Here is a 23610-nt window from a genome sequence, read left to right as displayed (position 1 = left end):
GATCCCATGGGAGATATACAAAGAAAGCACCTTTAAGACCAACCAGCGCTAATGTTTTAAGCATGTTTTAGGTTTTAAAAAAGTCATGTTCCTGTCTTTTAAAAAGTTTATATCTCTGCTACCTAATCTTAAATAGGTACACACATGGCCCGGCCCAACAAGGTCTCATTTAGGTCAGATCTGGCCCTCATAACAAATTAGTTTGACACCCCTGATCTAAACTCTTCCAGTGATCCGATTCACTAGCAGCAGGGTTCTGTACATGCACACCTTGCGGACTAGTCTCCCTCCTCCTAGCATTAGGAAATCCCTCTAGCTCAGCTAAGTGTGTGACCAGCCTGAGGTCAAGAAGGCTCCTGTAGAATGTGCAAAAGTGAGAAGAGGGCAGCTTTTAAGAGATCAGAACTGCAGAATGAACATCTTTAGTTTACTGCTTGTATTGTTGCCCGATTCTATAATCACAGTTGTACTGCACTGTTCATTTTTTATCCTGTAATCCATATTATAAGACTATAAAATAAAGCCCTGTAGCTCAACTGTGTACAGGGGCAATGGACTTTCCATTTTCTCCTCTAGGAAGGCTAGGAGCTTTAAGCCAGCCATACTGGCCCACACAAAATCCAAACCAAGAACCAAAACCCATGTAATGCCCTTCTATTCAGGCCAACTAAAATGACACAACCCATTGCATAAGGTTTCAAGCTCACCAGAATTTTTGATGTTACAAAATAAAAACATCTTTGAGGAGAGGACAAAAGGTTTTTCAGGTCATGTTAAGCCCTCCATGCCAGCATTCAGGGTATATGCCATGTTCGTTTGTTATTTCAGATTGCTGCTGATGTCAGTATCTAGGGAAGAACAACCAAGCAATAATCATCTCATTGGAAAGATGGAAGCCATCAAAGTTCAAATGCCTCTCAAAAACCTGGTCGCATCAGCACCACAGGACAGAAGGGAGATTGGGAAATACAAAGTTGTCCAATGGACTTCATGATCAATTCTGACTACACCTGGCATCTAAAAAGCATCAAGCAATTTATAAATTGAAGACTGAACTATCTGGATTTAAGCCTTTTATGGGTTATGGTCCACTGTTTAGTGTTTTGATACGCCTTTGTCCCTTTACCATATGGAGTTTTCAGAAGCTAATAGTAAATTTTACTCTTTCTTCTGGGCCTTTTGGTATAGGGTACATTCAGGCTGAACAAATTCCCAATAATGTAGAGAGAACACTGAGTAACTTACCTTTTTTTCTAGCATCTGGTTCATAATGGTATAGGATTTTTCATTACATTTCAGATCCTTCTCTTTTATCCTGCTGGACTGAAATGCGATTAAATCTACCCTATATAGGATTAAGGAGTGGCTTGCATAGTAGTATTGAGGTATATGTTGAGAATAACCCTTTTGTGAGATGAAAACTAAGTTCCAAATGCTTAAAGCTTCCATAGAGGATTTTCCTCCCTTGACAAGGGTCTCAACTGACTGCAGAGCTTTAAAGCACAATGCAGGATAGGTGGACTGCTTTGCTCCTTCCTGAAAAACTGAGGATGGAGTGGGAGTACAGTTTAAAGCTTCCATAGAGGGTTTTCCTCCCTTGACAAAGACGTTATGTAAATTTGTGGGAGAACTGTTAAAATGCCCACCAGGGTAAGCATAGGACTAATCAGGCAGAAGAGATACAGCCAGTGCCCTCCTGTAACAAAGGAATTGATAAAATATTCTGGTTTATACTTCTGAAACCACTCGTTTTTGCAGAGCTTCTCAGACATCAGAAAAAACATACCTGTGCAAAGCAGTATACTGTGTCAGAGAGAGGACTAGGCTAAACTCCATCTGGGAATATTCCAACATGTAAGGCAGCCTTTAGAGAGACAGTCCAGGAAAAACGTTACAATTTGATTCTACTGGTAGGGTCAAAAAAGGGTATCCAAACTTCAGTGGAAAAGTCTCCCTCCATTGATTGACCTTTTTGTTTCCTTGCAGGGTAAAGAAGTGGTGCAGAATCCTGTCTCTGTATAACAAATGTTTATTCAGAAACATAATACATAGTGTCCTCCAATGCCAACCTTCCCTTCCCCTATAATGAAACAGTGTTGCCTGGGATAGGGATTTGCAATTCTGTACACACATAACAGATCTCCAGTTCACAAACAGCATCTCCCTAGCAAGGGTGCTGTTATGACCAGTCTGAAATGAATAATCCAGATGATCAAAATGCATTGGAAACAAATCTCCTTCCACATCCTGGAGAGTTATGCTGGAACGTGACCCAATGAAACTAAGTGATTGTACAGATCAAAAAGCAGAAGAATTCAGAGCAGCAAGCTCTGCTATGAAATTACACTACAGGATTTCAACACAGATGAACAAAAAGCTAGCCTTCTAGCCAGAAGGATAAAGATTTAAGCCCCACCCTAATTTAAAAGTGGCTTTTAGTAGTCTTGGCTTCACTTGAGTTTAAATGAATGCATCTATTTGAACTGTTGACAATTTCCTGTTTTCACTGGATAACGTGATTTTAACGAAAAGGAGTGCATGTCTCCTAGTGAAGGCTGGCAAGTCAGTGAAAGATTCCGGATGGACTTACTTGAACTTTAGGATTTTGAAAGGCTTCCTTCTTACTAAGAGCTCAGTTCACTCTCTACCTCATTCTGTGCCAACTGGGCAAGGTTTCTCACCATCAACTGCATGTGGCACTTGCTATTTTCCCAGTACAGACAAGTAACCAATAGTGCTACAAAGCAGTAACACAATCTGGCCCAAATATAGTGGTGTGTTAAAAGATGCCATTTTTACTACTGAACACATCTCAAAAACAGATGGAAGTTGTTTCTGTGACTGAACTCACCTCCAGCCACAGTGAGGAACCTTTGCTGTGGAATGAGGGAAGGTAGTGTAGGACAAGGAGAAGCCCCTGAAAGCGATTTGTACTGGTGTAGAAGTTTGTCTCCCAGCAAGGTCCATGAGCAGCACACACGGGCATTAATCCAGGTCCGTCTAAGCAGGCAGAACAAGGGTCTCAACTGACTGCAGAGCTTTAAAGCACAATGCAGGATAGGTGGACTGCTTTGCTCCTTCCTGAAAAACTGAGGATGGAGTGGGAGTACAGCCACTTTCTTTCCTGCTCAAATGGTTGAGATGGAGAGGACACACAAAGCGGTGCTATTTAAAGTTAAAAGGAATGTTTTACTCATAAACAAATCCCATGCATCCAAACGATGAGCAAGCGGTTCTGAGACATTTTCAGAGCACAGATGATGCCAATGTTGGGACCCCTTTTTCTCGTTAATAAATGTTGAACATAACCAAGGCAGAGAAGTGTAGGACACGTTCCTGTACCTAAACTACACCGAGACCACAGTGGAAACGAGATAAAGAAACCCACCTGTGAAATATAACTATACTATACAAAAATCCACTCTACTACTACAAAATTAATGAAATTTAATCTCTATTTGATATATATAATAAACCCAATACAAACAAAATTCATAAATGTTTAATCAATGCTAGTAACATGTTTTGAACCACTTATCCACATAGTCAAGAATAGTGTGCACTACAGAATCAGCTATCCATTGGATCATATTGTTACATTGGGTTATACACACCTGGTAGCTGTATATATATATACTGCCTTTACATTTATGGAGTCAGAATTTATGCATTTGTACCTTTGAGACTGTATTAATGTGCACACTATTCTTGACTATGTGGATAAGTGGTTCAAAACACGTTACTAGTTTTGATTGAATATTTATGAATTTTGTTTGTATTGAGTTTATTATATATACCAAGTAGAGATTGTTTCATTGATTTTTAGTTGTAGAGTGGATTTTTGTATATTAGTTTTAGCATTTCACAGTGTGGGTTTCCTTAAATTTTATGTTCTTGTACCTATACATTTCTTCCACAGCCCGCACAGCCTCTTCTTCACTGAGGGGCTGTCTTAATTGACTATGAGATGCTGCATGAATGTAATTTTACAGTTTTAAAACTTGCTACTGCTATTATGAAGGGTGTGGAAGTCCAGCACCACACCTGGTCACATCCCTAAACACTGCTGCACTGAAAATGAAATCAAGTTTATCAACAGTCAAAAGCAAAGGGACTCCATCTCTCGCTCACAGGATGCAAGCCCAAACAAGTCGCTTGTGGTGTCCTTTTACCAGATACACTTTTCCAGGCTGGCTACTAGGGGACTGAAACAAAGGAAGGAGTTGAATGGTCTAAGCTCAGTGCTATATTTCTCTTATTTCTCACTGGAGGAAGGGAAGATTAATCCTTTAGAAATATGGGGACAAAAAACTCCATCTATGAAAACAGAACACATATATTAGGGACAGTACTATTGTACAGGAAAGTAGCAACTGTAGAAAAACAAAGGTCTCCACATGGTCAAGTGCAGGAACAGTTGTGTTCCTGCACGCATCTCTCTATTTCCCGTGCTCAATGAGTTTTCCAGTCCACTTCTTGCCTTCCACTCCTCAAAGTTTAATTTTGAATTCTGTAGGCTGCACAGAGGCAGAGATCCCTGAGGATTTGAAGAGTGCCTTCAAGATGGTATCAGGATCCACCTCTGCAGGTGGATTTGAGGAGGCGCCTACACTTGTTCGACGTGGTTCACTTTCTTTCTTCACTGAGGGGCTGTCGCTTAATCGACTATGGGAAACAACAGACAAGATTAGAGTTAAATTCATGACAAAATAAAATGCTGATATGAGTATCCAAGTTTATGCTTTTCAATGGTTCCCAGCCATGCTACCACACAGCTTAAGCCAGAAGAAATTTTCATGCTATTTAAATGATCCAGTGCCCTGGGGAGAACAATGCAGAACAGGGAAACTCAGCCACCTTCAGGCCTTGGAGAGTAGAATGGGGACCAGTTGCAATTTTGAGCCAAAATTCTCCTGGTGATGATCAAAACTAGTTGTCAAAGGTTGGGAGAAACCTGATGCAACCTTAAGCAGAAAGTATAGCTGCTGCATATGCAGCTCAGAATCTGTAGCAAAAATGGGATATTTTGAGCAGAAAATAAACAAGACGCTATTGTCTCCCTTTCAGACAAATCACTGACATTCTGCTAGAGAGCAAGGTATTCTATGATGTCCTATGCAAAATACCAGTCCCTTGAACATACATACAGCAAGATGGGTTGGTCAGATGTGATGATATTTCCATTCATATGAAGGTTGCATTTCATTGGTTGCCCTGGTGAATGAAAACAAAGGAGACTAAACATTCTAGCATAGAAAAAAGGTATTTCACCCACTTTTTAATCACTCCTACTGAAAGTGGAGCAGATATTCAAAAGAATGGTTCTTCCTCATATCACCAAGGTCAGTGTTCAAACAAAGCAAGATGCAATGTACCAGGCCAGGGATGCATTTTCAGAAGGCAATGCATCAATGGCCCAATAAATGTTTGATCTTTTTTATGTATTGGTGCCTCAAAACCAGCAACAAGGTATGTTATAAGACACATTATATAAAATGATACAGCCCTTTGTTTTTCTTAACAGAAAGGTGAATCACACCCCACTGAAATATTTCATTAACAAGTTTCTGTCCAAGTAGACTCCTTTTGTGTGTATCTGAATCGTCTTTGAGAGAAAGTCTACTATGCAAATACACTGTATTCGTACCTTTAAGAAACACAGGAAATACTTCATTGCTTAATTGTGATTTCCCTGAAAAATGTTTAACATGCAGCAAATGCTGATCATAAAATTATAAATCAAAAATCAAAGCATAAACAGAAATCAGTAAATCAGTTTCCACAAAAGGTCAGTAAAAACAGGCTGTTTACCTGTAACTGATGATCTTCAAGTGGTCACCTCTGCAGTCACACACTTGGGTTCTGAGCCCTGGCTTGAATCCAACCTTGGAGAACTCCAGTACCTAGCATTAGCGAGTTTTTTGGCAGGCCTTTTCCTCTGCTCTGGGGAGCAGGCAGCTACTGAGCATGCCTGGAGCTGAGGAGAAAGCCCCGCCCCTGCTCCGTTTCTTCCAGCCACCACGAGCAAGGCCATCAGCAAGCAAGTAGATGCCAGCAGTGGGGAAGGCTGGGCGGGTTGTGTGTGACTGCACAGGTGACCACTCGAAGATCATCAGTTACAGGTAAGCAACCTGTTTATCTTCTTCATGCCTGCTCCCTGGGTGCAGTCTCACACTTGGGCGATTAGCAAGCTGAAATACTCGGATGGAAGGTGCTGGCATATTATGAAAAGCACCAAACAACCTCAACATGACTTCAGTATCAAGTGACCAAAAGACTCAATTCCCTAAGTCTGGACATCAAGAATGTAGGGTAACAAATGTGCAGTAGAAAGACCAGATTACAGCCATGCCAATGTCCTCCAGGGGCACCCTGTCAAGGCCAAAGGAAGGCGTGGTAGCAGCTCTGGTTGGATGCACTCAAACAATTCAGGTAAGGGCTCCTTTGTGAGCATGTTTGTGAAAAATAACTTTGTTCAGAATCAGTAAGGTAAACCAGATAAGGCAGGATATGAAAAGGGGACACAGAGTCCAGGATCAAGTGATGGTGTACAACATAGATGGAAAAAATGTTTCCACTCAGCCTGGTAAGAGTATATGGTGGTTGATTTCCAGGCATTCACAGGAACGCACTGGGCCTCCATTGGAAACTCCACTGCTTGATCCTCCAAGCAGTTAATCAGAGGCACCCCAGATTATTTTGAAGCATTGCTAGAACTCAGGGCTGAGAGATCTGAAGCCTCGGCGTGCCTCATGTCTTTGCTCTGAAAGTTCTTTCCGGAGCCTGCTTCGAACTCTTGAAATGGGAGGAGGAGAGCTTGGAGGGGTTTGATCGTCAACAGCTGACATTGGTGCCTGGAGAATGATTGATGGGCCAGCTGCTGCTTGTTCAGCAGAGGAACTGGCTGGTAACTCTTTCAGGTCTGTTAACCCTTCCAGCTCCTCCTCGTCAGGGCTCATGACACAAGCAGTGCAATAAGGTGGAACCTGTCCTGTGTGCACTAATGCCATATAATTTAAGGACTTTCATACAGTCTGGTGGGCACTGTGCTCTCTTGGTTGTAGACGTAAGGAAGAGCAGTTATATTAACCATAGCCACTCGGATATGAAGATCTCAGAGACAGAGCGTGTGAGTTCACTTGAACGACCAGGACATCTGAAACTAGAGCTGTTAAAACTGATTGCAAACCTGACTTTCTTACTGCTTATAGCATCCCAGCAGACACCTTAAGCCACTAGGGTGTCGCAGTGGGCTCCCCAACCCCAAAGCAAACTCTTTGTGTTGAAAACTGTGTTGAAAGAAGACAACTAGCAGAGATGAAATTCAAAAGGTTCAGCAAAGGGTCAAGAGTGGTAGTTTCCCACTGTAATTGTTGACGGGAACTGACCACCAGCTGTCAGGTGTTAATGTACAGGAGAAAGCTATGCACTGTTGGTGCAGGTCCGTAGTCACCATAGCCATGCACTTCGTAAGATCACTGGTGCTGCTGAAAGTCCGGAGTGCAGAACCTGGTATTGGTGGTACTCAAGTCCTATGGAGAAGCAGAGGTAGCAGCAAAGCTATGGCTTTATGGCGAGGTAGGAGTAGGCAGTCCAGAGATACAGGGATAATAATCATTCCAGAATGTCTTGTGCCTAATGAAATTACTGGCCATTGTAGGCCCATGAAGGGCCCATGGCCCAAAACAGCTGGGGAACTATGAGGTAATACAAATAAAGCTCCAGCCATTGGTGCTAGAAGTTCTTTGGAAAAGTACATATAGTTTGTCTCCAAGGAAGGAAGATGAACAAGGTCTGATCACCAAAGGGGGCAGACGAAATTCCGAAGGACAGTGAAATGAAAAAGATTGCTTAGGTTGAAAAGATGGCAGTTTAAATGGATGAGGTTTCAGCTTAGAAGAAACGTGAGTAATCTAAGCAGTCCCTATGAATCTAAAAATTAAAACAATTGGTGATGCCTTTGAGCATTTAGGGTCCACCGATGGGGCAAAAATTGGTTCTGGCAGGTAGATGAGATCAGACCCAAATGCTTGGTTCACCCATGACTGCCACCAAGCATGAGAACCCTTAAATGGAAGATCCTTATTCTGGACCTAACTTCAGTCTGTAACAACATGGTTCAGACCCAGACATGGCAATGGAGGGCATTGGAATTAACAAGGGCTGTAAAGGAGCAGGAGACCGCATGGTGCATAACGTTTAGTTGTAATTGTGAGAACCTGGACACCTACGTCACAATAAGGGTAACAAGCTTATTTGAGGATGCAGGAAGGAGAGATGTGACCTGATTAGTGAAGTTAAATGCTTAAACAGCAAAAACAAGCAGGATAAATGTAGGGCTAGGTAATTAGCGGATGCAGCTTCTGACCCGAACTGTCAACCAGTGGAATGGGCTACATCAGGAGGTGGTGGGCTCTCCTTCCTTGGAGGTTTTTAAACAGAGGCTAGATGGCCATCTGACAGCAATGAAGATCCTGTGAATTTAGGGGGAGGTGTTTGTGAGTTTCCTGCATTGTGCAGGGGGTTGGACTAGATGACCCTGGAGGTCCCTTCCAACTCTATGATTCCATGGTGTCTTTCCTGGTTTAAGGGCATGTGATGACAAATGCTGTATCTTTCAAGGCTGACAGCACACTGACAGAATTTTGTGAAAAGAAGTAAAGTTTACACAGTTCACCAAGTAAACCCAGGCAAACCATTTTTAAGGTGCAAGGATCAAATTGAAAAGGTGTGACAACCAGGTTGGAGGCTCTAGGAGCATCAGTGGTCATAAGATACTGTCCTAGCACTCAAGCACAAAAATGTCTAACATGTCACCGCAAAAGGAACAGGGGTCAAGGACATGTTCAATTGATCCTCTGGCTTCAAACATGAACCCTTTAATTTGTAGGAGAGGAAGACTTTGATGTCTAAGGAGATGGTTCCATAAGGTATTATAACATACAAAGAGAAGAAGAAGATATTGGACTTATACTCTGCCCTCCACTCTTGGGAGTCTCAGAGCAGCTAACCACCTCCTTTACTTTCCTCCCCCACAAAAATCACCTTGTGAGGTGAGTGGGGCCGAGAATGTTCACCCAGAAGCTGCTCCTTCAAGGACAGCTCTGCTGGAGCTATGGCTGATCCAAGACCATTCCAGAAGCTGCAAGTGGAGGAATGGGGGATCAAACCCAATTCTTTCAGATAAAAGTCTGCGCACTTAACCACTAACCCAAGAGGAGGTAATAGTGGTGCAGAAATCAAGAGCCAATCCAGAAATCAGGGAGTGTTTGAAGCAGACAGTGGAAATTGTTGATGGCTTGCAAAACGGCAGCTGCGGAGCAACATACAAAGTCAGATCCACAGAGGGGATAATGGTGTGGCTTTAACTCCAGTGAAATAACAATAGTAGGAGTGTAAAAAGGGCCACCTTGAATCCGAAACTATCGGGTTCAGTGTAGCTGTTGAATCAGGTGTGTTTGACACATGGAAAGGGATCTGGATGTGTTGAGACATCACTGGACCATGCATCAACATCAACTCCATGCCCACTGGTGCAATGCTGGTGAATGAGTAAATCAGGTATTTCAGTCTTGAACTCGTTGCTCCAGCAAGATCAAGTTCAAGTGCGTTGAAGTTGATGCAGGGTTGTAGCAGTAGTCAAAATCGAAGGAGGTGCTGAAATCAAAGCAGCTGGAAGCAGGACTGTAGCAGGGGTTGAACTCGAAGGAAGTGTCTAAGTCGAGGCAGCTGGTGTGCAGGATTGTAGCAGGGGTCGAACTTGAAAAGAGTCAAAGTTGAGGCAGCTTGAAGGCAGACTATCGCAGACGCAGGTTGGAAATCATTTGTCAAGTCGTTGGACCTATGCTGCTTTCTCAGTGGAGCTGCCGACATAGCCGAATCTCCCCTCTCAGGTGGGGGAGGTGGCGAGGCCATCGCAGTCACATGTCAATACTGCTGTCGGTCATACGGTCGACATCGAGGTAGCTGTCAATGTGAGGGTTAAAGTCGAAGTTGTCGGAGTCTGCACTACCATAATAAGGGAAGGGGGGTGACAGAGTCAGAAGCTCTTGAAGCTGAGGCTTCTGGAGGTTCAGAAACCATATGCATTTTTTAAAAAAATTAAATCAGAGATATGCTTTCGCTCAAGTGAAGCCAAATCCCCTCCCCGCTGCTTGGTCTACCCTTCTTTGTTTTCTTGGGGGGAGGGACAGCAATTCCTGTATGAAATGGCCGCACGGATTTGTGAAAAGCACAGCAGCGGATTCTCTGGGACTGATGGGAGGTCACCAAGTATATTCAGGTGGGTGAGTGGGGAATCATACCTGGTCCTCCAGAATGTGTGCTTCTCTTTGCCAAAGGCACGGTCGTGACTTCTCTGGGACTGAGTGATGGTGACCCAGGAGATGCAGAAGGGGGAGTGGGGACATACCTGGTCCTACAGATTAGAGTATGCTGCTCTAAACCACTATGCTGCCAGAGTTGATCTTATGCCCTTCTCCCAACAAGTTAGGCTGTAAGAGCAGGGCAATTTGGCCCTATGCTTCAAGCACCTTTTGAAGGGCTTTTTTTTTTTTAGACTAAGTAGAAGAAAAATCTGAGGAGGTTTTTGAAGATATGAGGTAGAAACACTGAGATAAAAAAAAATGTAGAAAATGCAACGATGAGGTAGAAATGCTGATGTAAAGAAGTGGAGAAAGCACAATGAGGTCCGTTGAGGGCGGCAGTAAAGAAGAAACGGAGCGGAGCTTTCTCCTCAGCTCCAGGCATGCTCAGTAGTTGCCTGCTCGCCAGAACAGAGGAAAAGGCCCGCAAAAAAAATTCTAATGCTAGATATTGGAGTTCTCCAAGCTCGGATTCGAGCCACGGCTCAGAACCCAAGTGTGGGACTGCACAGGGACCATGAAGATCTTTGAAGAATCCAATGTGATAGAAAACAAGATTATCACAGAGGATGGGCTTATAGCTAGGTGGGATTCAGATTAATTTATGTAGAAACCAGCCACCATCTTAGACAGAGGCTCAAGACCCCAAGGAATAGCTAAAGGTCCAAGTATTTAACCCAGATGTGCTCCAATCAGGTAGAAAGCAATGGTGAGGGGGCCCTGATTAAATTCACAAAAGGAACACATGGGGAGGAAGTAGTGAACTCCTGTCCCATCCTCAGATCCCCAGCATCCCCCTTCAACCTGAATCCTTTGTGATCTCCGATATTTTTGGCTCTGTGACCCAAACTACATTTCAGTGAAAAGCACAGTTTTGGCAGAAACTTGGCTGCCTGTCTGAGAGTTCAGGACTGGATGCCTGCCCCCAAACAAAGGCCTATTCCTCTGGACTTGTTTTCAATACTTAATAAAATCAAGCTGAAAGTTAAAGGGCACATTGCCATGTTATTGAAAGCTGTTGTACTTTTCCCAGACAAAAATATTGTGACTGAAGTGTAAAGGAGACACAAACAGGTGATCCTAAAAAGCTTGCTTGCTGTCCCCAGCATGGCTTGTCAACTCCCCATCCCATTTTAATAGAAATTAGCAAAGAGCACAACCCCTAGAGCCCAATTATTTATTTCAGAAAATATATTCATAATGAATCTCTTTCTTTTTAGTGGATCAACAAAGGCTTCTAACACATTCAGGTAACCAGGCAAAGATCTTGACAGAGTGATCTGATAGTCCTAACTAGTGGGCTTCGACAAAAAGGGCAAATCTGTGATACCTTTCCAAAGAGCGTAAATGTTGTGGCTGCATGCTGAAAATTGACTCTGGTCCTTCCCACTATGACCTCTCTTCCCAGGTTCTGAAAAGTTCTTTTAAAAGTTAATACATCAACAGTACCATCCAAGAACTCTGTAGCAAATGCCACCCTTACCATCCAAGCACCTGTTGTTGTATTTTTTATATGCAGTGATGGCATCCTCCTTTTTCACAAACACAACCTCAGCCATCCCAGGATGCACTAGACGGGCTCGCTTTAGGGCACCACATACACAGAACAATTCCTGTGGAAATAGCAAATAACTGTACTTCTTATTATTGCTTATTACCTTTAAGAAGTGCGTACTGTAGACCCTTCTAAGAGCTTCCACATTCAGAGGTCATGTAGAAACTGCGGAGAGGGACTTTTCCTAAGATGTTGAACTTGTGGAATACTCTCTGCTACCAGATCCACTGTTGTTCACCTAGGTCAGAGTTCCTCATATGGCACCCATGGGTACCCTTCAAGTATTTTTAGAAAGTGAGTGGGGCCAGGTGGAACTTTTTGCCCAGCAAGGCTTCTGACTGCCCACCGCAGATCTGACTGGCTGTGCAGATTTTTAAAAATATTGTTTTAGCAGTAGCTGCCAGCCAAACACAAAGATCTTCACTGTGTGACTGAAGGTAAGATGCGGCAGCCATTTTGTGGCTGGCTACAACTCCTGTAGCAGCCATTTTGTTTCTGCACCCACCATGCTGTGTCAGAATTTAAAAGGTACATGTGGGCTCAAAAAGGTTGGGGACCCAGCCCAGGCCATTAGTAGCTCAGTTGTTTTGCTATCTTTGCTGCTTTTCTTTAGTCCTAGTATGTTTTAGTTACAGTTTTGAATTTTTATGATACTACTGTGTTCTGATACAATTATTATTGCATTTTAGTGCTTCTATTGTAAGTCTTCTGTTGTAAAGCTTCTATTGTAAATCCCAGTCTCCAGGCCTTAACAGTATGATACTCACAACAATGTCTTCCTCTGTGACACGAGGGTGCAAATTATTCACAGTCATCTTGGTACCTTCTAACGGGCTGAAGGCCAGCTGCCAAGAAACAGACAAATGTGTCATATGAAGAATGGACAAAGGACATGACAGGTGAAAACAAATAACTTAATACTCTAGTAGGGGTGTGCATTCGGTTTACCCAAACAAAAGAAAAAAGAACAAAAAAGACCTTACTGGTATTTTCCACAGTTTTTTAAGCTGAAAAGAAATTAAGAGTTTCTTTTCAGCTACCGATATAGCTGAGCTGAATAAAAGCTGATATTATTCAGCTTTTACTCAGGGACAGCTTGGAGAAGGCATTTCTTCAAGGTAGTCTCTTCAAATGCCTTCTGAGTTCATTTGCAGAGTTGCACTGCTGCAACAGCAGCACTGATGTTGTTGGAGAGGGCATTGAAAGAAATGGAGGATGGGGAAACCTTTTTCGGAGGTCCATGGAATTGGACCCCTCGTCCAAACTTTTAAAAACTGGATGAGGAGAGGCACCAGAAGCTATGCTGCAAATCTGGTGCCTCTACCTCAGAAAACAGCCACCTCCAAGCTCCAAATACCCCTGGATTGATTATCCATTATACCCTATGGAGACCAATGGTCCCAGCAGAGTCTAATGGAGTGCAAAAAAAGGGCTTCCTGAATATTTCAAGAATCTGAATGCTATACCAATATTGGTATTTGGGAATACCAGGAAATTCTGATATTTTGGGGGTTCAATATACCCAAACCCCAAAAATACCTTCTTTTTGAACACCTCTAGACTCTAGGGAAGAGGGAAACTGATGAATGGAAAGCATATGATTCAGCAAAGTTTGGCCTTCACAGAATTTCCACAGTTTTGCATGATTACTCTTCTTCTACTAAACGTTTGCCTAGCAAGTATGAACAGGAAGCACCCTCTTGAGTCTCAAAACCTTTATCAGTTCAAACTGCTGCTGAAGTGCACATTCAATTCCACTCTTAGGGCGTTTTCGCACTGACCTTCAAGTAGCGTGACCACCCTCTTCACACCGGAGGAACTGCCTGGATTTCGCACAAGAAGCGCCGGCGCACCCAAAAGAGCCGGCTACTTCCGTTGCGAAACCCGCTCAAACGGGAAACCGCCAAGAAGCAGGAAAACGTTTGAGCGGGTTTCGCGACGGAAGTAGTCGGCTCTTTTGGGTGCGCCGGCGCTTCTTGTGCGAAATCCGGGCAGATCCTCCGGTGTGAAGAGGGTGGTCGCGCCACTTGAAGGTCAGTGCGAAAACGCCCTTAGTTTCAGGAAAATTAAGCAAAGACTTTGTTGATACAAGTTAGGAGTCTGTATCTACCATGAAGGAGACTTCTTTTGGATCCTTCACTCACCTCAAGAGGTGCAGGCTCTGTGGGGGGCTCCTCCTTAGTCACCAAGGTTCGAGACATGTTTGTTAGGGCCTTTGTCCGGATGGGGGAAGGTGGAGCCACAGGGGCTGTATAGGCATCATTCTGGACCACTTTTGTGAGGGGAACAGTTTTTGACAGAGAGAACTTGCTGCCACTGAGCCCAGCCTACATAAATGGAGAAAAAAACATCCCTGAATGTTGTAAGTGCCACATCTAGAACCTCTTCCTCTAAGCAGCCAAATGAAGATGCATTATCTCCCACTCTAAAGAGACTGAAGCGCAGGAACAAAGTCAATATGGCGAGAGAAGGACCTGCACCTGCTCAATCCCTAACTGCCAATCTTCTTTAATACAATCAAAAATGCAATTAGAAGGCTATTGCTGGATAACAACCATCTAGGCCAGAAGTACTTGCATTTCTAGAGCACTCTGAAAGGATAAATATTTCACACTGAGTACACAGATATGACATCCATTATAACTATTTAATTTGATAGAATGGAATATATTCCTCCCACCCCTGAAATGCCACATAAGTAACGCTCTTCCTGCAGAAGCTCCCCAACAGGTTCAGGATAACAAAATATTTTATTTACATCACTCATACGCCACTATTTTCCACACTGAGGACCCAAAGTAGCATACACCATTCTCTGCTTTCCCATTTTATTCTCACAACCACCTTGTGAGGTAGGTTACGCTAAGAGTGTGTGACTGGCCCAAGGTTACCCAGTAAGCTCACATGGCAGAGTGGGGATTTCAGCCCAAGTCTCCTAGATCCTAAGCCAACACTCTATCCACTCCACTACCCTGGCTCTCAGCCACGTATGGTTACACATACTTTGAAAGAGCCATCTTGCAACAGTCCCAATAAGGTAACAAAATTCATAATTCTTGTACCAAAAAACAGTGTTTTGAAAAATCTAGCAATTTCAAAAAAGTGAAATTACACAATCGCCATTAGGGGAAAAAATTAAAGTAGCAATTATGAAGTTAAAAAAACCTACAGAAGACATTTAGAACACATTATACAAGAAGGACATTTATCTAGGTAATTGGCATGGGAAAATTACTTTGATCAAAGAATGTCTTAGCTAAAAGAGCCCAGAGAAAACGCTGCAGAACTATAAGAACAGTTCTTTAATACATCATTGTGAGCCTTGCCCCTGCTGGCCTGTCCATGGCCAAGCGAGAAGAGGCAAAAGGGGTGCTTGTGGCATCAGAAAATAGAGGGAGTGTGTGGACATTTCTTCATGCCAATGCCACCTCTGCGGAGTCAGGCACTCTCAGTCTCTCTCTGCGTCTGCCTGTAACTTCCCCACATTCTCTCCTCCCCAGCCGTCAGCGTTACTCCCTTTTTTATTCCCTTCACACCTCCGTGCTCCAACTCTCCACCCCCTTGCAGCCCTGCGTTCCTCCATTGCCCAGTGCCTCACTCCTTCCCGAGCAGCCCCTGGTAAAACCCTCTGGAGAGGTCTTAGGGTGGAGCACGCCTGCCCTAGTGGGCACGTTTGTTTATCTCAGTGGCCCTCCTAGGCTCGCCCGCTGCCTCCTGCGCCACCACCGGCTCCAGGGCTTCCAGTCCGGCCCTGCTGCAGCTGTGCTGGCCGTTGGGGTGGGACAATTGCCCAGGGGGGGCTCCACGGCAGGGTCTCAGGTCCCCGACTAGCGGCATCTCCGACTTCGGGGGCCAAGCCGCTGCCTGTCCAGCCACACCGCAGCACTCCCTATCGCCAGAGTGGGGCCGAGCCGCCACAGGCCTGGGTGGGATGCGCCGGCCCGAACAATCAGATAATTTGCAATGCTAGCAGTTAATGAATATCATTCACCTCTTTGTCTGTGACAAGTAAAAACTGCCTGTGATCAAGCTAAACTCAAAGAGCTTAAAGTAAAAAAAGTAAAGGTAGTCCCCTGTACAAGCACCAGTCATTTCCAACTCTGATGTGACATCACATCACGACTATTTTCACTGCATAAATGCAAAAAGTGGCTAGAGTACAAGGAGGAAAGGGTAGAGATTCTAAGCAAGTCATTAGGTAGGAATTAGTGAGGAAAGGGTAGGGATTCTAAGCAAGTCATTAGGTAGGAATTGATGAGTCTCACTGGCATGTAAAGTAAACAAGAATCCCTACCAAGCAAAACAAATTAGGAAACATTTACACTGGCAGACTTCATGCATGCAAAAATGCAGTGCTGCAATCAATATATTTATTTGGACAGTGTTACAGTCAATATATTTAATTTGTAAAACAAGGAAGGGTCTGTGCTGAAACTATTAACCAAGTATTTACAATGGTTTGAAGAAGGAATAGAGTATGCAAGAAGCATTAAAAATACATTTAGGGCATGACCAAAACCAACAATTTTAAAAAAATCTTTCAAAAGTTACACACACAGATTTTGAAACTGCCAAAATAATACTGAGTGCATGATGGATTGCAACGTACGGAAAAGATTCTCATAATATGCTGAAAATGTTATCTCTTTGCTAGTCTAATCACAGAGGAAAACAGAAAGCCAGAAAACTTTAACACTCCAAAATGAACCTATTCTGGGCTGCACTGTACCATTCTGATTGACCATTTCACAGTTTTAACAGATGGAGACACAAAAGTGGACAAAGGCAATGAAGAGAAGGCAATAACTTCAGTACAGATGATAAAATTAGGTTGCAACCCACACCCTATTTCTGTCAACGCAATTCCATTAAGCTCAGTAGCACTCTTCCAGAGAAAGTCAACTATATTCTTGGCACATGAACTACTAGATCATAGAATAAGGAGCACATGAACTACTAGATCATAAACTGGGCAAATAAAACAACTAAGGAAGACTTCCTCACCCATTTCTGTTCCCCTCCAAAAAAGCCCCCGTTGAAAAATTAAAAGGCAACATTGTTTACGTATGAAGCAGACCATGAAATTTAGTGTTATGCATGGTTAAGAATCCATGACAATCTTTCTGAACCTCTTACTAAGGGTCAAAGTGAATAAAAAGGACAGGAATGTCATTTCATAATTCACCTGGAAAGCAGCCTGTTACAAGGCTCTACTGGAAACAAGACATTATTCTATCTCTAAGGCTGAACATGATGCCCCAAATATGGATTTTAAAAATCCATATTGTCTGCCATCCAGACAGGGGGAATTTTTCTGCAAACTTGGGAGAGATCCCCAGGTTTGCAGAGAAGAACTTGTACAGACATCACTGCTTAAAGGGGGGGGGGGGGGGGGGAGATATCTCATCATAGTGTTGTGGACTTGGCTGCTATATAGGGTGGCCTAACAACCCTAAGTGTTGCTGGCTTGCAGGCAGCAGAAACATGGCCATGGAAAGGTTAGTGGAGAAAGACAACAACAGCCTGGAAGGAAGGACAGAGCAGAAACAGAAGGGTTGGAGGGAAAGCACAAGGTTCAATACTGATACTGGGCTGGGCTTGATTAGCAGAAGCCAGACTTTTGGTCTCCTTTCTTCATTTGCCTCTTCCTCTATTCTTGGCCAGAATGCTGATGTCTGCTGATCAGTAGTCTGAACAGGTATGCTTTACAACAGGCTCTAGAACCAGCAGGATAAAATGCCCAAGCAATATGGAGTCAGGAAAACAGCAATGAAGAGGCAGGTAAAAGAAAAGGCAGCATTTGCACTCTGCAAAAGGTACATATGTCTACAAATTCATGGCGATGCTTGTTCAGAGGTAAATATGGAAGCATAATTGAACAGAATTGGGCAGACCCTCAACACCACATATTTGGAAACAAATATAAGGCCAAAAAGATTGCAATAATTTGTTCATTCATTGCATTAAACAGCATGTCAGCATTCACGTACATGTCTGGGGCCTGAGTGGGGAGGGGGTGGTAAAGGAGCAAGCTGTTGAGAAAGACCCTTACTGTATTATGAAGAAAGCTGTTTGTGGTAGTAATTTTCATCTGTTTGCTAGGAAGGGGAGATACAGCTTCATCATCATCTTCCATGTCATACAGGCACTAAAAACAAATGGCAAAGAAATGATTTAAGTGAAAGCAGTTTCCTTGAGATTTCTGTTTTTTAAAATGTGAGGTGGATATTCCAAAGGACACTTGACTTTCATGAGGTAAACTGTTAAATAACAATCATCTGAGTCCCCAGTGTCCCTTCAGAATTGCCACATGCACATCCATTTCAGTGCTGTGGCATATATGGTCCAAGTAGCTGCCAGAGAGTTAAGCAATGAAAACATGCATGTACCTTTTCTGAAACAACATTTACAGCTTCTGAGAGCACAGGACTTCATAGATACCACAATCTGTGCTCAATGAACAGTTTCAAAACAGCTAAGCCAGCTTACATCAAGTACCTGTCAAAAGTCTGTAACATATTTTCACTAAAACTACTCACTGATCTCAACATTCAGTTTCTCCTGGATTTGTCTCAGCATTCAGCAGGCTAGTGCTTGTCTAACCAGCCTCTCTGTCAAGCTGGAGGAAATCCAACAGCCTGCCTGCTCAGGTTCCCTATGACTTCACAAAAAATCAGCCAATGACACCAAAAGAGGCAGGGCACAGAGGTCAGAGGAAACTGCAAATGTGAAAAGCCATTAGCAGCAGCACCAGTGAGGAAAGATCCAAAAGTACTATCATGATTATTTGTCATTGTGAGATACTACATATGGTCTTTAGCAACTTGTCTGAATGAACCAAATGCAGACAATGCTTTGAGCCCATGTCTCATAAATATTTACACAAAGCAAATTCAAATCATATGCCTATCTTATAAAACAAGCATACTTTCTGTTCAAACCCATCCTGGTGTTCTACAGTAACTGAGCATTTCTCACCCTGCTAATGAATGACACATACCTGTTTGTGTGTGTGATTATTCACAACGTTGATCTTCATACCTGCAGGGTGAGAGTGTGATGGAGCTGCAGCCTTCTGCTGTAGTGGGAGGGAAAGTTACATCATTAACAACAGAACACACATTGCCAGACCTCAGTTTATGGAAGAATATGAGACTCCTCCAGCCTGCAGCTTATTACTATAAGCAGTACTGGATCACTCTGTACCAGGCTGTTTCATCCTTAAGAGATAAAGTGTAGCCTTACCATCCCTCCCTTACACTTCCATGTCACATTTGACAGACATGAGGGATTGACAAAGACATTACTAGATACAAAAAATATAGAAAAACAATATTTCAATAACACTATACTGGCCTTTCCACTCTGTGTAGAAAGGGACTGTATCTCATGTAATAAAAAGCAATATTATAATGTTGATATAAATGTTTACATATAGTTAAGAATATTACAAGCAACTTTATTCTGTAGACTTTTGTCCAACAATATGCAAACACACTGTACAAGTGTTCCATGCTAAAGAAAGCAGTCTTGATAGATCTAAAATTAAAATACTCCACATATTTAACTCTGGAAGAACAAAAGCAAGCATGATCACATGAGAGAAACAATTTACATTTTGGAGAAAGCACCAGCACCAATTTCAATCTGCAGAAAATGTACGAGCCAAGAAGAACCGGGATATCTATGCTTGAACCTCAGATTATGGAATAAAGCAAAAATCCAGAACTCAAATGCATGAAATTATCACTCTTATAATTAAACTACATTACTGCTTTCCCCATCCGTTCCCCTTGAAATACATGAAGCCACCTCTCTAGCAGCTGACCATCATAACCTACTTGAATGGTTTTTGTGATCTTCACAGCAGGGGCCACTGTTTCCATAGCAGTATTTATAATGGCTGCAGCAGGTACACTCCTTTTCAAGCTGATCTTCTCTCTGGCATCAACAACTTTGGTCACATTATCACTACTTTGCAGCTTTCGAGAATTGAGCATTTCTCGGGCATCCTGTACATTCCCTTTGATTTTGAATCTGGCATCTTTCTGAAGAAGTTTCTCCCGGGCATCTTTCACACCAATTTTCTGTCGAGCGTCAGTAACACCAATCTTTTGACGTGCATCAAATGTCCGCTGGAAACCAGCACTTGATGCTGGCCTGCCAAGAAATGTTTGTTGGATTCCAATTCGGGATCTGACACTCCCAAATACTGGTCTGGTGTTCAACCTGGAATAGAAACATCAAATGTTCCATGAGATGCAACATGTCAACACAATAAAATAAAACACAGGGAGACAGCCAACTCCAAACCACTCAGAAGGAAAAGACTGTGGAGATTTTATCATCTGAAGTGAATCTGAATAGCATTAATATACATGCAACAAAAAGGCCAGAGCTGATCAGAGAAGAAGCTAAGTCCTGTAAAGTAGTCACCAAAAGCATACAATTGTACTTTCCTTTGGTTCCTTAAATAAAATCACATGCATATGTTAATCTAGCACAGAGCAAAGGACAGAACTGTTTGCCCTTTCTTGCTCCCCAGTAAAGTGTTGCATTAAACTTATGGAAAATGACAAATGAGATTACTGGGCAGTTGGAAACTCTAGCCACAATCTAGTCAGTTTAAGCAAGAAATCTATTAGTCTCCACAGAGATACTTTTCATAGACTGGAAAGAAGGTGCATTAAAATTACCTTTCAATGATGTTTCAATTAACATTTTGGTCAATGCTCGTATTTAGTCATTTCACTCAAATAGATGGAACCTGCTGAAAAGTAGATCTAAAAATACAGTAGGTACCCGGTGATTTAGGAGAGTACAAATCTGATGCCAGGACTTAGGAATTAAAGTTTTTTGTTTAGCCCTATGCAGAATTAGCACCTCAAAATCTGATGCTGGTGTCTGCCAAAAGAAATGGTAACTGTCCCAATGGTTTTCACAGTAGGTGAACATAAGGTAACATTTATCTTAGTGTTCTGCCACAAAGGCATATAGCTCTGAGACACAATTTAGGCATTTTGGAGACAAGGCCCCTTCATTGCAAATAGTTCTCTATTGTCAAGTGATCAGCGGCAAAATCAGCAAAAAGTGCTACTGATGACACTGTCTTGCAATGCACACTGCTTGCTTAGAGATGTCACAAAATCTTCTTTCATTGTGCCTCACAAGGAGAAGGCTGGACAGGCACTCTGCTCTAAGGAAGAGAGCTGGACTACATATACTGGTGAGATTATTTCCATTCTCCCCACACACTATCCCAATATTGCTATCTAAATTTGATATGATATTATATGCTTTTTTCCTTTCCATAGCTGTAGCTGTGATGGCAACATACATTAATAGTTAACTACAGGTTAACTCAAAGCCTTAGGACACACAAGAATTATTCAACAGCCAGCCTGGTGGCATCCCAAGGAATACTATACAACAGAAAACTCAAGGTCAGATAGGCTATGAGTAGAAAGTTCTTGCAGGTGTTCAGGGCAAATATCCAGGGAAAGGCAGGGGCAGAGGGGCTGGCAGGAAGTCAGAAAACACTTATTTTAGTGCTGAATAATCATCATTTCAAACCGATCTCATACATAAACTAGTCCCCAGGACTTTTTTTTTTAAGCAGGAACTCACAGGAACTCTTGGTGCCAGGGGGTGTGGCCTAAAATGCCAAAGAGTTCCTTCAGGGCTTGTTCTGCAAAAAATGTCAGGGGATGTGGCCTCATATGCAAATGAGTTTCTGCTGGATTTTTTAAAACAAAAAAAGCCCTGCTAGTCCCTATGTAGAGTACTTACAATCTATCCTAGATAACAGTGGTGCAGGGAGGGATTAAACAAAAATCTAACTAAATTAAACTAACAACATAAAGATGGATGAAATGAAGACATTTCTTGGCTCACAAAAATTTTAGATTATAAACTCCTCTTAATAGGGGCCTGTTTTCCTGATTTTTGTAAATACAGCTGATGACACAATAACATTCTGCAACCTTTCCCTGCATCTGTATGTTGTTCAGCTACACAAATCATAAAAACTCAGAATATGAACTATATCATGACTGAGCTCTTTTCAGTTTCCAGCATGCAGCTGTCTCTTAGGCAATGAAGAGCAATCTGACAAACTGGGGAGAACACTTTAGGCTGAGTGAATGCTTTACAGGAATAGATAGGAACTCTGCAACAATGGAGTTACCAACATTAGCGGAGTAAAGACATAAAGTTTCCACTTGGAAAATGAAATGCTGTGGGCTAAATTTTTCAACGACCCAGAAAGCGAGGAGGCAGGGGTATCTTCAGTATCCCAACAGGCTCCGTAGTAGGCAACGCTAAAGCACGGCCAACTACAAAAGGTTCAAGATCGGCACCAGCGCAGCATCCCTTGAGACACTGCAAGAAGTGCACTTCTAGGACTATACAGCGGCTGCCCAATATTTTGAGGGAGGTCAGAATCAGATTTACGGAAGGGTCAAAATCTTACTACAGACCCACATTCACTATCACCCCCACCATCACACTCAGTTATTACATCTCATATTCCAGGCGCGCGCACACACACATATCACGAGCTCGAAGACCGCCACAGAGCCAAATGCTCCAAGGGGTTACAAGTGGCAAAAGACGTAGCCAATCGAGAAGGCACAGTGTGCAGTTTTCGGGCCACAGGAGGGGGGGGGGACTTCCCCTTAGAGAACCCGGATCTGCGCTGCAAGCAAGAAGGGGCTGAGAGAGTCGTTCTCACTGGCCCTCTTCCACGAGCTCTGCAAGTCGCTCCTCTCCTCCTCAGCTCACCTCCCCTTCATGTTTACACTGACACCGCGCTTTCTGATCAGCTCGTCCAGAGACAAATCCGCCATGTCGTCGCTAGGCCTGGAGACAAGTCGCAGCAACCAAAACCCGGACATGAGATTTAACTACTTCCGGTCTCGAATCGCCCAATCTACCTTCACGCCAACGGCGCGGGGGCGGAGGGGGAAGTCTCGCGATTTTGGCCTATAAACTAGACGGCCGCGAGAAAAGAGGGGAGAGCGAGAAAAGGGAAGAGGGATAGATGGGCTCCCATAGTTCCTCGCGGGGACAATGCATATTTGCATACTCGCCGAAGGGGCATGAGTGGTCGTTTCTACACGTCAAAGATACCTTTACCTACATTAATTTACGGAATAACAGTACGAGGGGACCTAAAGTTATATTCTTAAACTCCTGTGATTCTTTTTCACTACCTAACTTTGCTCATCCTGACCTGAGGAGCCACTGGACGCCTCCACATGACTTCCCTGCGAGCTGTTCAGTTATGCCTTAAACTTATGAGTAAGGAAAATAACGATCCGGGGTGACGCCCGGATCCTCACTGCTAATGTGAGAAGAATTTTTGAACGGGTACAGGTCGTCCCTATGGTGACCCGCCTACTTAGCGGGATGCCTCGGTGTTTGATCTGCCCGCCCCATCTTGAAAAAGAAAAGACACATTTTGAAAACATTTCTTATTTCTGTTGTACGTACTGACCTAAGCACCTAAACATTGAGTTTATAATATACCCTCTTGATTTTAGATAGAACAATGACGAAAAAAAGATTAAATTTATACCCCCATTGCTCTGAGTCTCAGAGTGACTTACAATCTTCTTAACCTTCTCCCCATAAGACACCCTGTGAGGTAGGTGGCACTGACCGAACTCTCAAAGGACTGTTCTTGAGAGA

The 23610-nt window shown here is 43.0% G+C and overlaps 1 protein-coding gene and 1 non-coding gene across 5 annotated transcripts; one reads left to right on the top strand and one right to left on the bottom strand.

Annotated features, from left to right (window-relative positions):
* Nucleotides 1-2013: 2013 nt before the first annotated feature.
* Nucleotides 2014-22855, bottom strand: POLDIP3 (DNA polymerase delta interacting protein 3). 4 transcript variants are annotated; one of them, XM_060245319.1, is made up of 9 exons: nt 22702-22855; nt 19761-20148; nt 18920-18997; nt 17966-18067; nt 14064-14246; nt 12687-12764; nt 11848-11977; nt 5148-5214; nt 2014-4665 (listed from the first exon to the last, which is right to left on the bottom strand). In XM_060245319.1, exons 1-9 carry the CDS (start codon nt 22812-22814, stop codon nt 4491-4493), a joined length of 1314 nt encoding a protein of 437 aa, XP_060101302.1. In that variant the 5' UTR covers nt 22815-22855; the 3' UTR covers nt 2014-4490. The 4 variants fall into 4 exon arrangements, with proteins under 4 accessions (XP_060101302.1, XP_060101304.1, XP_060101303.1 ...); XM_060245321.1 differs by having other exon boundaries at nt 17972-18067; XM_060245320.1 differs by having other exon boundaries at nt 18920-18994.
* A 348-nt stretch (nt 22856-23203) lies between these two features.
* LOC132576719 (U12 minor spliceosomal RNA) lies at nt 23204-23352 on the top strand. Its single transcript, XR_009555773.1, has one exon. It is a non-coding gene; the product is annotated as a U12 minor spliceosomal RNA (small nuclear RNA).
* Nucleotides 23353-23610: the final 258 nt, after the last annotated feature.

The sequence above is a fragment of the Heteronotia binoei genome, chromosome 8 (assembly GCF_032191835.1).
Source record: "Heteronotia binoei isolate CCM8104 ecotype False Entrance Well chromosome 8, APGP_CSIRO_Hbin_v1, whole genome shotgun sequence".
In the NCBI taxonomy this organism is placed as follows: domain Eukaryota; kingdom Metazoa; phylum Chordata; class Lepidosauria; order Squamata; family Gekkonidae; genus Heteronotia; species Heteronotia binoei.
This window is presented reverse-complemented; position numbering and strand designations above follow the sequence as displayed.